This window comes from Oncorhynchus kisutch, linkage group LG14 (assembly GCF_002021735.2).
Source record: "Oncorhynchus kisutch isolate 150728-3 linkage group LG14, Okis_V2, whole genome shotgun sequence".
Lineage (NCBI taxonomy): Eukaryota > Metazoa > Chordata > Actinopteri > Salmoniformes > Salmonidae > Oncorhynchus > Oncorhynchus kisutch.
The window spans coordinates 34132203-34148352 of record NC_034187.2 but is presented as its reverse complement, the minus strand read 5'-3'; the positions used below and the strand labels follow the sequence as shown (position 1 = coordinate 34148352).

At 46.2% G+C, this 16150-nt stretch overlaps 1 protein-coding gene across 2 annotated transcripts in view; it reads left to right on the top strand.

The window, feature by feature from the left end:
* The window catches only part of LOC109903929 (collagen alpha-1(XII) chain), a 73782-nt gene that overhangs the window by 36753 nt on the left and 20879 nt on the right, over positions 1-16150 (top strand). For both annotated transcript variants that reach the window (XM_031788289.1, XM_031788288.1), the window contains 22 exons: positions 492-621; positions 1306-1451; positions 1977-2106; positions 2315-2451; positions 4298-4427; positions 4589-4728; positions 4911-5043; positions 5169-5192; positions 5362-5501; positions 7179-7308; positions 7583-7722; positions 7952-8081; positions 11036-11178; positions 12797-12926; positions 13033-13175; positions 13339-13468; positions 14035-14154; positions 14328-14474; positions 14563-14679; positions 15336-15488; positions 15653-15727; positions 15846-15985. In XM_031788289.1, the coding sequence (XP_031644149.1) occupies positions 492-621; positions 1306-1451; positions 1977-2106; positions 2315-2451; positions 4298-4427; positions 4589-4728; positions 4911-5043; positions 5169-5192; positions 5362-5501; positions 7179-7308; positions 7583-7722; positions 7952-8081; positions 11036-11178; positions 12797-12926; positions 13033-13175; positions 13339-13468; positions 14035-14154; positions 14328-14474; positions 14563-14679; positions 15336-15488; positions 15653-15727; positions 15846-15985 (2808 nt within the window). The remainder of the gene's footprint in view (positions 1-491; positions 622-1305; positions 1452-1976; positions 2107-2314; positions 2452-4297; positions 4428-4588; positions 4729-4910; positions 5044-5168; positions 5193-5361; positions 5502-7178; positions 7309-7582; positions 7723-7951; positions 8082-11035; positions 11179-12796; positions 12927-13032; positions 13176-13338; positions 13469-14034; positions 14155-14327; positions 14475-14562; positions 14680-15335; positions 15489-15652; positions 15728-15845; positions 15986-16150) is intronic.

The following is a 16150-nucleotide window of genomic DNA, read 5'->3' as shown; positions in this document are numbered from 1 at the left end:
AAGATGAAAGAGATTACATTAGAATTCATCCTTACCCCACACCTAACTTTGACTGCAGGGTATTGGCTCCAGTGTACTAGCATGGGGTAGGCTAGCTGCTAGATCCACTTCCAACTCCTGGGACTCCAATTTCATTTAAAACGTGTTTTAGTCCAACTCTCATGGTTTGGTGAGGCAGTGGTCTAGTATGTGATCTAAGTTGTTTTTGTGTTTGGCTCTTATAGAAACACACACTGGGTTGTAAACGGTAGAGTTTGGTCAGAGTTCTACAACTTAATTTGTGGTTCAATTGAAACCAGATGCATCAACACAGGAAACACTTATAGCTGTAGTTTGTTGTCTTGTTTGTCTTGTTTGTCCGGCCAATAGAAACAAACCTTTCCAATGCAAGTGAATGGGTTACGTAAAATAGACATTCCAAGTCATTCTCCATATTCATGCTGTGTTCGCCTGGTTCATGAGGACTCATGAGACTTGCTGTCTGGTTGTAGATGTTTGTTGATGGCTCAGTGACCACAGCCATGCTGCCCAACCTGAACCCTCTGACTGAGTATCTGGTCAACGTCTACTCTGTCATTGGAGAGGAGAGCAGTGATCCACTGAAGGGGACTGAAACCACCTGTGAGTCCTAATCTGTTTTTCTGTCTTCTTCTTTGACCCTCTATACCCCCCCCCCCCCCCCGGCACTACACAGCTGATTCAAATAACTAACTCATCATTAAGTTTGGATTATTTGAATCAGCTGTATAGTGCTCAGGACTGAGTTTGAGAAGCCCTGCACTATACTGTACCTGTCCATTATTGTGCTTCAACATACCTGTGTCCCAAACGTACTCCCTGTGGGATCAACTAATGGACATCTTCGGGATTGTAAAACAAACATTCTTCCTGTATATTAAGCACACCCTGTTCCTGTGATGCTTGTGTGGTCCCTGTGTTCAACATTAAAGAAAAAACTAAACTGTTTTGTTTATGATACCATGTGAGGCTTAAAGACAGCATCATTGTAATAACAAATATATATATGCGCCCACTCACTCTCTGCAGCGAAAATTAAGTGTTTCTTTAACATTGTTCTTCAGCTTTACTTTATTTGTACTCTAGAATAGCGTCATTTTATGAAGCAAGTCATTTCTCCATAAAAGCGGCCATAAAATAACTCATTGTTTAGTTCTCACCATATGAAATCTGCATGACTGCGTCTCACTCCGAACATGCCATTTTGGATGGTATTGTGGGTGTGTGTTTGTGTGCATGTGTGTTTAGAATCTCACAGTGTTCACCTCTCCCTGTTTCCCTGTCCAGTGCCCCTTAGCGCGGTGAGGAAGATGACCATCTACGAGGAGCGTCCCACCACCATGAGGGTGAAGTGGGAGGAGGCAGTGGGCGCCACTGGCTACATGCTGCTCTACAGTGCCATCAATGCCACCGAGCCCTCTGTGGACAAAGAGGTGAGAAGGCTGGGCCAGAGAGAGAGAGGTCTGGCTGGGACTCCAGGCCAGACCAGCTGTGGAACTGACACAGTCAAAGTCTCCACTACACACACACACACACACACACACACACACACACACACACACACACACACACACACACACACACACACACACACATGCTGCCAATGACCAAATACACCGGTCCCCTGCCAATGTCTCCTGACAGCATGCAGATGTCAGTTACAAAGTGAGCCGTGTTTTAACTCTCGTTTTACGGACGCCGAGTCAACAAAACACACAATTATTGACACTCAGGGGGATGCAAGGATTTATTTGCTTACTGTGGCAGGATATTAGTCCCGGAGGTGTCAAATCCAGAGGGTAAGATCGTCTGTAGTATTGGCAACACTTAGATCGTTTCAGCACACTGGACACCACCAAAGATTTGTAATCTGTTCATCTAAACTGCCTGTCTGAATGACAGTAAGCCTTGTAAAGGTTTGTTCCTAAGGTTTGTTCCGTTATGGTCCTCCCCTGCAGATAAGAGTTGGAGAGGACACGACTGATGTCCAGCTGATGCAGCTGATCCCCAACACAGCTTACACTCTGTCCATCTTCGCCCTACATGGGGAGTCAGCCAGCGACCCCCTCACCAAGCAAGGAGTCACACGTACGTGCAGTGAAGAATTCCTCTACATTCACATTCATGTTCATGTTTTACTATCTGTGCTTCATGGACGGTAAAGGACGACAGGTCCTTACTCCTACAGAGTAAACCAGGGCTCCTCACTCCCAAGTTTATGGAACTAAAGTGATTAAAGGAATAAAATATGGAATTTAGTAATCCTCATCTTTCTGTCCCTCTGTCCCCTCCATAGTGCCCATGCCCCCTGCTGGAGAGCTAAGGGTCAGAGACGTTACCCACAGCGCCCTGAAGATGAACTGGGACGCAGCACCTGGAGCCGTCCTCAAATACATCATCACCTACAAGCCTGACGAGGGAGAAGCCAAAGAGGTGAGACTCAATGGTCACAATACATCTGTTGGATACAGAAGGTAGTGAAAGCAATACTCAGCACCCTAGATAGATACTCCCCCTGGGACTGAGGTATAGGCCTAGCTAGCCCACCTACTGGTGACAGCAGAATCCAGCTCCTGTGCTTAGCCCGTTCTCTGTTTATGCCATAATAAGCCATGATAGTGATCCTGGATAGAGAGCTAGATACTTTTTACAGATAATTTGAGGTATGACATTAGACAGCATAATGGGAAAGGCAGCTGGTGAGAGGGGTATGCAGGGGACCTCTGGGGCTTTGCTTTTGGACCAGGTACCTGGTGGAATGATCACACCACTGTCGGCAGGAGATGGGGAGAGCAGGTCCCTGCCCCGCATCCTGGGGTATAAATCACATGGCGGTACGCAAATCACATGTCCCTCCATTGGACTTAAGAGATGAAAAGCACATCTACGCGTCTGATTGGGATGCCATGGCGGTGGTGGAGGGGAGCGGTGTCTAACCTCATGCCCAGAAAGTGGCAGCGGTATGGGCTAGCTGATGGATGATGACACAGGCCTGGATTAGCAGCTCCAGCACTGTTCCTGACACTGAGAAAACAGGAAGGGCTCTTCTTCTGCATCCAAGAAAGAACATTTGCTGTGGCTTTATGATCCAGAGCCCCTCGCAAAGAAGTTTCTCCCCAAACAACTCTGAATGCAAAAACAATAAGCCAAAAGAAAGACAGAGATTCCGGACTAAGGAACATTAGGAATGGTGTGGTCATGAGATTCCGGACTAAGGAACATTAGGAATGGTGTGGTCATGAGATTCCGGACTAAGGAACATTAGGAATGGTGTGGTCATGAGATTCCAGCAGTGGTGGAAAAAGTACTCAATTCTCAATTGTCATCTTAATAGAAAATGACTCAAGTAAAAGTGAAAGTCACCCAGTAAAATACTACTTGAGTTAAAGTCTAAAATTATTTGGTTTTAAATATACTTAAGTATCAAAAGTAAAACTATGAATAATTAAAAATTCCTTATATTAAGCAAACCAGACTGCACAATTATTTTTTATTTTTTATTTATTTACAGATGGCCAGGGTCACACTCCAACACTCAGACATAATTTAAAAACAAAGCATTTGTGTTTAGTGAGTCTGCCAGATCAGAGGCAGTAGGGATGACCAGGGATATTCTCTTGATAAGTGTGCGAATTGGACCATTTTCTATCCTGCTAAGCATTCAAAATGTAATGAGTACTTTTGGGTGTCAGGGAAAATGTATAGATTAAAAAGTACATCATTTTCTTTACCAATGCAGTGAAGTAAAAGATGTCAAAATATAAATACTAAAGTAAAGTACAGATACCCCCAAAAAGTTGTACTTTCATGTCTTTTTATTTAAGTACTTTACACCACTGGGTTCCAGAGGCATGAAAAGCAATGGAGAAGTTAATGGTGCATTTTGAAGAAACAAAAACATACTACTGCTTCTACTTTGGCAGAATATTTGTTTTGTTCATTGTTTATCCCTCTCCACCTCTGGATGTGCTGAGGATTTAAACATTTCCTGTGAAGGAAGTGAAGTTTACAGACTGTCTCGCCGGATGTTTATAAGGTCGCCCAGAGTTCTCTCACAGATTCTTTGGAACTCATCATCGAGACCAGAATGAGACTTTGGAAGCCATTCAACGTGGCCTTGATGATGACATTATTACTCATTATTACTAACCCTAACCCTAACCCTTCATTTACAACAAAAAAAGTCGTCATTCAGCTGTTGATACAAGCACGCTTTAAAACCTAATATCTGTCACACAAAGAAGCTTGATTTTAACAAGGATGATTTCTTGGTCTGCAGCTTGAAGTGGGCGGAGGCGTGACCGCCAAAGCCCTGGACAACCTCATCTCTCAGACTGAGTATGACCTTGCTGTTACACCCATCTACGACGAGGGAGCTGGCAACCCCATGCTCAACACAGCTATCACAGGTACAGTACAGTTACACAGCTTAGTACAGGGTTAACACACTGGGTTTACACTCCTTGGAAGTCCTACTCACTACTATATAGTAGGTAAAGGCCTGACCAGGAAAAACATCATTGATGGCATGGCAATCTCACCAATATAATTTTCTCTTTCTTCTGTCTAGATGTTGTTCCTGCTCCCAAGAACCTGCGTTTCTCTGAGGTGACCCAGACCAGCTTCAGAGCTCACTGGGACTATGGTGCCCCTGATGTGGCCCTCTACCGTATCGGCTGGACCAAGAAGGGAGAAACCAACTTCCAATATGTAAGAGCACTACTATTACTGATTCTCATCTTTTAATATACAACAAAACCTGTCGAATGAGGCAAAACATTTGGCCAAAAATGTCAACAAACCCTTACAAGCAAAGCAATTGATGGCTTTGGGTAGTTTAAAGTCTTACGGGTGTTCTAGCTCCTTAAGGTCCATTGTGTTGTGTCTCCCAGGCCATCCTGAACAGTGATGAGACCAGTAATGTGTTGGAGAACCTAGAGCCAGACACTCTGTACGACGTGTCCGTCACCGCCATCTACCCTGACGAGTCTGAGAGTGAAGACCTGCTTGGCAGCCAGAGAACATGTAAGTCCATCATCTGATCTAATGCCACCGCAACACATCAATCAAGATACATAGTTGTAGATTCCCATCAATGCCTGATGAGATTTACTAATAAGAGCTCATTATATTTCTGTTTCTCTCTCCAGTGTCCAAGGTCATCATCACGCCTGGTAAGTTTGTTTTTTGCAATCAAGCAAAATCCACACAGCACTCCGAGAGAGCATGCATTTGAATCAAATTACACAGGTTATCACAATCCAGAAGGTAAAATGTGAAGATGATCTGTTTTGGTTGGATGTTTGTTTAAGTGGTTGTTTATGTTGTTGTGTTTGTTCCCAGCCCCCACAGGCCCTCCCCAGAACCTGCAGGTGTTCAATGCCACCACCACCACTCTGAACGTCAAGTGGGACCACGCCCCTGGTCGTGTCCAGAACTACAAGATCACATACGTCCCAATCGCCGGAGGCAAGACCCAGTCGGTAAGAACCAGCCAGTAGCCACATGGCTCAGCTTAAGCATCACAGTCCCAAGTCCCAAGCCTTTCATGGTGCTAATTGTTTAATTCTAACCATCCTCTGGATGATGAAAGGAAAAGGAACTCTTTGAGGATCATGTCCATGGAGGCCTTGTAGCACGACACACAATCACCTTGTTCGTGTGATAGACAGATCATATAAACCTATGAGAGTCTCCCACTGAAATCCCCCCCAGTAAAACATCAAGATGACAGGGTACATTGTAGGAGCACATGTGGGTCAGGGACATTGACCAGAGCCTCAGGGGAGTGAGTGTTATCAGTGAGGAAAGAGGGAGAGGTGGAGATGGAATGCCTGGGCTCAGCCGGGTTGTGTGTGTGTGTTTCTCTGTGTGTGTGTGTGCGTGTGTTTATGTAACAGGACGGGAGTGTGGTACCAGGGGTCGTTGACCTCAGACTGTTACAGGGTTACACAATGCTGTCTGGCCTTGCTGCTGCTCCACTCTAGAACTGGATAGTAGTTTAGTCAGACAGGCTTTTTTCATCGGGCCAGATGTTTAGGCGCTTAGGGTTTGCGTGATGCAAAGGCACACAAAGAGAGAGAGAGATACAGCAAATGGATGGAGGCCGTTTGAGATGTTTTCTCTCTCTTATCAGACTTGTCTGTAATGTATGATAGGTCTGCCATGTTGGAGTTCAAGGGTAGCTAGCGTAATGTGAGTTTTTTGTCCATTCAGAGTTTCCATTGCAATGCGAGACGGAATGTTTTCCATTTTTTAATTGGAGGAGGGGAAACCTAGCTCTGTCCAGCGGCCATCCGTCCACCGGTTTCTGCGATGATGTCACGCGCTAAACGTTGAGGCATTGTTGAAAAGCTGGAAGCTAATGAGCCAAGCTTAGCCAAGTGTTTCTGGTTCACTGACAGCTTTTCAACAAGTATGGAGAGCTCAGGAGGCCTCGTTTTGTTTCATTTGTGACAACCGGTCTGTGTAGGAAATGGGAGACACACGCTCCATGCTTGTGTACAAGGAAAATTGTCTTGGTGCCAAATAACATGACTTCCATCATACGGTTTCCCATTGCCTGCTGATAAGCGTTTTCCCCAGGCAACACAAAGCATAACTTGAAAACCCACACTCACGCACACACACACAGAGTTTACTGAGTCAGCCGTCTCTGTGAGGCGAAGCAACCCAGAAGTGTTCCTTTCAATACAGTGTCTCCCTGGTAAAAAAAAAAAACGTTAAAAAAAAACGATGCACTAAATTCCCACTCATACCTCTAAGACAACACATCCCACTGGAGAATAGATTTACCTTGGCTCTTACAATAACAAAGTGCAAAAATGCTCGCTGCATCCTCGGACAAAGATGTTGACAGTCTGCTATTGCTCAACCCGAATTCTTTCGATCAAGTTGCCGACACTGACAGAAAACTGTCAAGGGAGAGAAGATAGAAACAGAGGCATACACATCTAATGAGAAAATAAATATATTTTTTCCTGTTCAAGTCTTCTGAGGCCACGCTGAAGAAATGATTTGATGCACTTGTAATCTGAAGGGAATATAAGAACCATTCATGTTTGATCCAATCATTTAAAAATGAGTCAGCCCTTAGGCCCTTAGTGCAATCATTGACCAGGTGAGAACAGTCATTTTAATCTGTCTTCATCCCCCAACAGACGCAGATCGGAGGGAAGAAGAACACGGTGCTTCTCCCCAAGCTGACCCCTGACACTCCCTACTCCATCACCGTTGCAGCCATCTACGGCAGTGGGGAGAGCAAGGACATCTCTGGCATCGGAAAGACAAGTGAGTGACCTTGCTGTGGCCTGTCGAAGGCCTTCGCGATTACATCATGTTCCCTTTTGGCCTCTCAGCTGCACCTTCCCTCCCTCAGGGAACCAGGGTTACATTTGATGCCTAGAGGAAGATGTTAAAGGGTCCCTAAATACTGTCTTAGTAAAACATAGATTCACACCTACCATATGCCACGTCTGTACCTCCAAGTGCATTTGAACATCAGAACCTCAGGGTTCTCATTCCACATAGTATGAATCCTATGGCCTCCCTTCTCTCTCTCCAGAGCCTCTGGGAGGAGTGAGGAACCTCCAGGTCACTGACCCCACCACCAGCACCCTGAACGTCCAATGGGAGGCTGCCGAGGGCAACGTCCGCCAGTACAAGATCTACTATGTACCTTCTGCTGGAGGAGCTGAGGATGTGGTAGGCTGAGCCACCTCTAACCAATCACTACTGAATTTCACTATGGAATGCACACACATCCGTTATCAAATCCATGATCTACTGCTAAAAGAATACTACACTGATACTTGGCATATTCACTCAGACAGTCAAACACACATGCAGAAATACTGTTCCTTAGCCAGACGTTTTATATCAGATCAGCTCTGTATAGCTAATATGACTGTTGTGTGGGTTTGTGTATTCACAGGCCCAGGTCTCTGGTACTACCACCAGCACTGTGCTGAAGAACCTGATGTCTGACACCCTCTACACCGTCACTGTGGTCCCTGTCTACCCCCCTGGAGAGGGCAAACGCATGTCTGAGAACGGCAAGACACGTGAGTCCACGTACAGGTTTACTGTGAGGATGGTTAATGTTCTGTAGTACAGATTCAACAACCCTTTTCTCATGGTAATTGTCACGCTATACCATATGGTCACTCTGGAATGTAACGAAGAGCCGGTGTTCAATACGACATGATTGTATTTCTACCATTATTAGTTCAGAATTTCCTGAGGAGAAGATTGTACAGTATGCTAAGGCTACAATATCAGATTACGAGTCGGGAGTCGTTTCGTCGTTCTTTGAGAGCTGGCTTATCTGTGGAGCATACACTTCCGGGCCTTGTATTGGCTTATCTGTAGAGCATACACTCCCGGGCCTTGTATTGACTTATCTGTAGAGCATACACTCCCGGGCCTTGTATTGGCTTATCTGTAGAGCATACACTCCCAGGCCTTGTATTGACTTATCTGTAGAGCATACACTCCCGGGCCTTGTATTGGCTTATCTGTAGAGCATACACTCCCAGGCCTTGTATTGGCTTATCTGTAGAGCATACACTCCCGGGCCTTGTATTGACTTATCTGTAGAGCATACACTCCCGGGCCTTGTATTGGCTTATCTGTAGAGCATACACTCCCGGGCCTTGTATTGGCTTATCTGTAGAGCATACACTCCCGGGCCTTGTATTGGCTTATCTGTAGAGCATACACTCCCGGGCCTTGTATTGGCTTATCTGTAGAGCATACACTCCGCGGCCTTGTATTGGCTTATCTGTGGGGCATACACTCCCGGGCCTTGTATTGGCTTATCTGTAGAGCATACACTCCCGGGCCTTGTATTGGCTTATCTGTAGAGCATACACTCCCGGGCCTTGTATTGACTTATCTGTAGAGCATACACTCCCCGGCCTTGTATTGGCTTATCTGTAGAGCATACACTCCCGGGCCTTGTATTGGCTTATCTGTAGAGCATACACTCCCGGGCCTTGTATTGGCTTATCTGTAGAGCATACACTCCCAGGCCTTGTATTGGCTTATCTGTAGAGCATACACTCCCGGGCCTTGTATTGACTTATCTGTAGAGCATACACTCCCGGGCCTTGTATTGGCTTATCTGTAGAGCATACACTCCCGGGCCTTGTATTGGCTTATCTGTAGAGCATACACTCCCGGGCCTTGTATTGGCTTATCTGTAGAGCATACACTCCCGGGCCTTGTATTGACTTATCTGTAGAGCATACACTCCGCGGCCTTGTATTGGCTTATCTGTGGAGCATACACTCCCGGGCCTTGTATTGGCTTATCTGTAGAGCATACACTCCCGGGCCTTGTATTGGCTTATCTGTAGAGCATACACTCCCGGGCCTTGTATTGACTTATCTGTAGAGCATACACTCCCCGGCCTTGTATTGGCTTATCTGTAGAGCATACACTCCCGGGCCTTGTATTGGCTTATCTGTAGAGCATAAACTCCCGGGCCTTGTATTGGCTTATCTGTAGAGCATATACTCCCGGGCCTTGTATTGGCTTATCTGTAGAGCATACACTCCCGGGTCTTGTATTGGCTTATCTGTAGAGCATACACTCCCGGGCCTTGAATTGGCTTATCTGTAGAGCATACACTCCCGGGCCTTGTATTGACTTATCTGTAGAGCATACACTCCCGGGCCTTGTATTGGCTTATCTGTAGAGCATACACTCCCGGGCCTTGTATTGGCTTATCTGTAGAGCATACACTCCCGGGCCTTGTATTGACGTGCTTATTCCTTATGCCAGTAAAGTCTTGGATATGCCCAAAATATGTCCCGGTCTTATTGTACCTGAATTTTCCTCGTAAAATAAGCCAAACCCCTTTCATATCTGAAGGCAATGCCAAAAATATCTAACATGGTTTGCTTCTCATGTGTTTACAGCTGAAATATCCACTTCAATGCTTGATAGAGGGATTCACTGTAGACACTATATTTAGTTTATTAGCTGTTTTCACTTTCCCACAGTTATAAGGCTGGGCCTCCCCTCAGTATGACTCAGTCCTTAGGGGTCTGATTGCACAGCAAAGGAATTCCTCTGCGTTGGCAACACTAGTGGTGTCTCCAGCCTTACCGTAACGGGGTCCATTTATGGGGTGTAATGCCTGGTTGTGGTGGTGGTAGCACCACGGGGGGGGAGAGGGCTGGCATGACGTCTTTGACGTCTTCAACTCAGCAGTCTTCTCTAGACTGGTTATATTTATGTCATTACTGTTACTGGAAACCTTATTGATCTCTATCAGAAGTGTGGGACTCTACATCTGCATTCTCCATTCTCAGTGGAATCTATGTCTCTTCAGGCAGTCTGACAAACGTTGTTAATCAAACTTAACAGATACATTTTACCGTGGCCTTGGGTCATCTCGTTCAATTTCAGAGATGGATGTATTGCTCTGACGGAGGCCATCGATATGGGCTACCTGTTGATGATGTGCTTTCATGGTGAAGTCCTTTCCTTCTTTGTCCCTGGCCAATACTGTCTGGTCTCTAAGTAAAGAGGCTCACCATGTACTTCCCACTCTGTCTTTATGAGGGTACATTGCTGAGTGGTACAAAGACTGGAAACATCTGCTTTAGTTTTAAAGGCAATTCTCAGGAGGCTTCAGACCTACTCTCCTCTTCCTCTGAGCAACCGTTAGCTACTGTAGGTAGTTTAGTGTTGTTTACTGAAGGTGTACAGTGTAAAGCTGATGTATGTTTAGAGCAGAGTCTGTGTGGTATTGAAGACTGGCCAACTATGTTGTGTTTTGCTGCAGTTTTAATGGTTGAGTCAACTAGTATGTATTGTACACAGGCCCAGTGAAAGCTTTGATGGCTTCAAGGCGAACATTCCCTAGTGTCTCATTCAGGCACCAATAAATCTTTAGTCAGACTCTCTAATTTATATTTTCAGCTGCTGTTCTCAACCCAACTCTCTTATTTTCCCCCTCTCCCCTGTCCCTCTATCCGTCCCTCCATCTCTGTGTCTCTCTCTATAGTGGAGCGTATTCCAGTGAGGAACATCCAAGTCTTCGGCCCCACCACTAACACCCTGAACGTACGCTGGGAGCCCGCCTCTGGCGAGGTCGTGCAGTACAGGGTTGTCTACGCCCCCCTGAGCGGCACCAAGCCCTCCGAGTCGGTGAGTCACCACCAAGGAGACCCACAGGGCCTCTGATTGACCCCGCCCCAGGTCAGAGGTCAAATGTCAGAGTCCAGGGACTTGGGGTGTGTGCAAGGGTGGCCGAGTCCAACGCTTCAGTTAATTTGCAGCACTACAGCTCTTTGTGAAGGGACAGAACGGAGCAACATCAACCTCGCCCCTGACTTAATGTTAGTTAAAGAAAGCTCTGTCTGTCTGTGCTCCACATGGACTCTCTCTCTGGTGGCAGTTTTATTTAACAGTCTAGTACTGGTTTAAGGCGAGATGTTCATGTTTGTTCATTAAAACAGGAAACCCCATCTGGGCTTTTTCCCTCCTTATCTGGCATGGCTGTGCCCACCTCTCTGGAGTTATGAAGTATGTATGGAGAAGCCCCACAAACAACTAGTAGAGCTTTACTTGACACTGCGCAAACAGCCACATCTGTGAGAAGCATTGAGACACTGAGACCCTGTTTTTATTTAAAGTCAAAGAACAGTAGTTCTTTGAAGAGTGATGCCGTTCCATTTGATTGATAGCTAGAGGTGCTCTCGTTTTTTAAATAAATTCATCACATTTTGTTTCTTGGGGAATATTATGATGGACTCAGGGCTGGGCTTTTCCAGTGCCAGAGCCAGCTTTCCATGTCAGCATGTGGCCAGTGTCACGGCCTACCATCAAATTAAACACTGGGAGATTTGGTGTATGCTTTAACCAGATTAGGAAAGCAGCTTTGTAATATTGGGTTTACCTCTTGAGAGGAATATGTTGCTATTAAACCCAGAGCAGAGACCGAAGAAAGGGTTTGATGAAGCTCGTCAGAAACAGTCATGTGAAACAGAGAGATAAAAAAAAACACACATTGAGCATGATGCAATGGTGCTTTGGGTCAGAAGTGAGAGTGAAACCAGATGGCTGTGGACAGGACTCCTGTATATTTTGTATAGTATGTGACTCTAGGTGACTAGGACATGGCAGGTAGATGAGAAGAGACTAGTTTCCCTTTGAGATCATGTTGGCAAGACACAGGCAAGTGGTGTCTGGTATCCAGTATGGGTGAGCTAACACAGACACATACAGATGACGGATAGTCAGTCAGATAGGTCATAAGAGCCAGGCGGCTGTAAGGAACTGTCAGCACATTACGTTAGTTACTCAGTGTGTTATTTCCCTGACTGTCTGGATGGGTCCTACATCATTGACATCAAAGCATCATTTTGTTCCCCCTTTCAGTGAACACTGAGCAGTGACAACACAAGAGGTTGTTGAGTGAGGTGAGGACGAGCTTGTCAGGGTTGTCACATGAAACAGCTGTCAGGCTGGGAGGGTCATAGCTGCTAGGACCATGCGGGTCTTAACAGCATAATGGCTGTTGTTTTCCCCATACAGCTGACACATTTTTAAAACAGGAAGTACTCCTTCCCAAACTGGATATTGCAGTGAAGGCTAACTGTTCTTCTACAGATCTCCTTGTTATTACTGTTCATTCTGTGGGTATGAGGGTAGTAGTTTGATTGAATCCATCCCCCTGTAAGGCCTGCTGTTTGCTTCATCCTCCCATTGGGCCCAGTCCTTCATCATTGACCCTTGTGTCTCTCTCCTCTCTGTCCCTATTCAGATCCTGGTCTCTGGGACATCCACCACCACCCTGCTAGAGCAGCTGGTCCCAGACACGTCCTACAACGTGGGAGTGGTCGCCATCTATACTGACGGAGAAGGACCGCCGGCCGAAGACGAGGGCAAAACGCGTAAGATCCACTAAATCACACATAAGATCCTGTGGCCTTTACAGGTTTATCCACGTCCACCTATTCGCTTGATATCGTGCTAACTTCCTTACTATCGCGGTCCCAGTTCCCCGCAGTGGCCCAAGGAACATGCGTGTGTATGATGCCACCACCAGCTCTCTGACCGTGGCATGGGAACATGCTGAAGGTCCAGTGCAGCAGTACAAGATCACCTACGCCCCCACCACTGGAGACCCCATTGAGGAGCACGTAAGCACCCATATTGCTGATATGTCTCAGGAAATTCTCATCAAACACCACCAAGGTTTTATGTGGCCCAAGGCACGTGTGGCCCAAAGTCCTTGTTTATCCTCTGTTTGAAGTACCTGTAGTTTCAAATAGTCATGCAGTGTCCTGCCTGTATGTCCTGTAGACTATGGTTCCTGGGAACAGAAATAATGTCATCCTGCCCAACCTGGATCCAGACACTCCCTATAAGATCAACGTGCAGGCCATCTACCTTGACGGACCAGGAGGAGATCTGGATGGAGACGGACACACAGGTATGCTAGCACATTGTATGCTTGGTCCTCTATGCAACATGATAGAATAACAGACCCACACGGCGCTCCACAAATGCACAGCTATTACATACTGGAAGTCATAGTCCCGCGCGCGCACTCACACACACACACACACACACACACACACACACACACACACACACACACACACACACACACACACACACACACACACACACACACACACACACACACACACACACACACACACACACACACACACAGTTAATGGAGAGAAAGAATTACCAGTAGAGGGGTTTTATAAACTCAGCCACTGATAATTATCCTAGATCTAAGAAACAATAGAAACTGCATGACTTGGCTTCAGCTCAGTCTGCCTGTTTATGCCAGAGACGTGAACTGGCTGTCCTCCAATGGGAGAACTCATACGGGAGCTGCCCAATACTCAGTCTCATTTCCCCTAACAAATTATACCACATCAAAGCAAATACATAGCGTAGGATCGCATGGCTATGATATTTATGTTCAAAGCATTTAAATATGTTGTTAATATGTTTTGAATGTCTGTGTTTCCTTCCCCACAGTTGGCATGCTGGGGCCTCAGAACCTGAGAGTGTCAGATGAGTGGTACACTCGCTTCAGAGTGTCCTGGGACCCCGCCCCCTCCAGAGTGGTGGGCTACAAACTGGTCTACTCACCTGCAGGTCAGATAGCTACTGTTCTATTCTATTCAGCCGTGAAAGAACATTGTCTGACGACAAATCACTTGACTTGCTTAATATACCTATCCTGCTAAAGAAGAAAGTCACAGATATATTGAAGATGTGATTGCTTGCCTGCTGTTATTGACCTGGAGTGTCCCTGTCTGTGCTTGAAGGTACTGATCAGACCATGGAGACTTTCGTTGGAGATGTGACCACCTACCAGCTGCCCAACCTGCAGCCAGGAACCACCTATGACCTCAAGGTGTTAGCCCAGTATGACGCTGGCCTTAGCGGACCTCTCATTGGACAAGGAACCACACGTAAGTGATTGGTTGTTTGATTGTTTTGGTTGATCAAATGGTTGATTGATTGGTTAGTTGATTGATTGACTGTTCCTGTCTTTCACAGTGTACCTGAACATCACTGACCTGACCACCTACAATGTTGGTTATGACACCTTCTGCATGCGATGGACCCCGCATAGGGCTGCCACTTCCTATAGACTCAAACTGAATCCCTTCGACTGTAAGTACTATTCCTGGCTGGGAGCCAGACGAGGCTGGTGGGAGGCGCTATAGGAGGACAGGTTTATTATAATGGCTGGTATGGAATAAATGGAACAGAGTCAAACATGTGGTTTCCATATGTTTATGTGTTTGATACCGTTCCATCATTCCGCTCCAGCCATTACAACAAGCCCATCCTCCTGTAGCTCCTCCCACCAGACGGATTGTTTCTATACATTGGCTCTCGTTCTATATTTATTTCAGAATGTCTAGTGTCGATCAGATATGTAGCCAAAGTTACCAACCTATCACAAAGGTGTAGTTGATAAAATGACTTATTCCCACTGATCCATCTGTTTCTTATTAACTCTCCGACGCTAGAGTTATGTAAGAGGAAAAAAGATGTGAAGAAATGTTGGAATATTTAAGTCTGTTTACAGTATGGCAGCCATTACTGATGGAAGCAGTGCACTTTGCCACATTAAGTAAATTCTTGTTTATTTGAAAGGGTATCTGTTGAATAACAGAAATCACTGTGTAAGCCTACTGCTGCCTCAGTCCAAGCGCTACAGTACCACTGACTGTAACCCCTCTGAGGGGATACGTTTAGAGTGTATGGGGATAAATCACCTGATCCACTACCGATGTGGGTAACTCTTTCCTCTTTACCTGCAGCCTCTAACAAGGGAGCTCAGGAGACCACCATTACTGGGTCTGAGAGCCACTACTGCTGGGACGGCCTGACTCCTGACGCCCTCTACAACGCCACAGTGTACACACAGACCCCGAACCTGGAGGGGCCCGGAGTCAGCGTCAAGGAGAGGACGCGTAAGAAACCCCACTAACCATCAGTCCTGTAACATGTCACTTCCATTGTGTTCATACGCATGTATACCCCCCACCACACTCAGGGTGTAAGAAAACACATCAGTGTCTTTGCAGGGGGATAACATGGCATGCTAGTAAAGCTTATGTTCTGGTCTTTGTTACAGTGATCAAGCCCACAGAGGCCCCAACTGAGCCCCCCACCCCTCCTCCACCTGCCACCATCCCCCCTGCTTTGGACGGTAAGGAGAGGCTTCAAGTCAGCAGGCTGTGGAGTGACGTGAAGCTAACACAGAGGAGAAACTCTTTAAACGTCTCCTACCTGAGATGTCCGTTGACTTTGCTCTATGTGCTCCACAGTGTGCAGAGGAGCCAAGGCTGACCTGGTGTTCCTGATTGATGGCTCCTGGAGTATCGGAGACGAGAGCTTCAGTAAAGTGATCCAGTTTGTCTTCAGCATGATCGGCGCCTTCGACATCATCCACCCTGGCGGCATGCAGGTACATCGCCATGCAGACTATCCTCTGAGATATAACGCTTCAAAACGAAAGTGATGAGTCTCTGGTTGTTTACAGCATATTCTGTTCTCCTTTCCTTTTTTTAGAGTGGATTCATGTAAATGCTTTATGTTCTCTCTCTCTCACTCTCACTCTCACTCTCTCTCT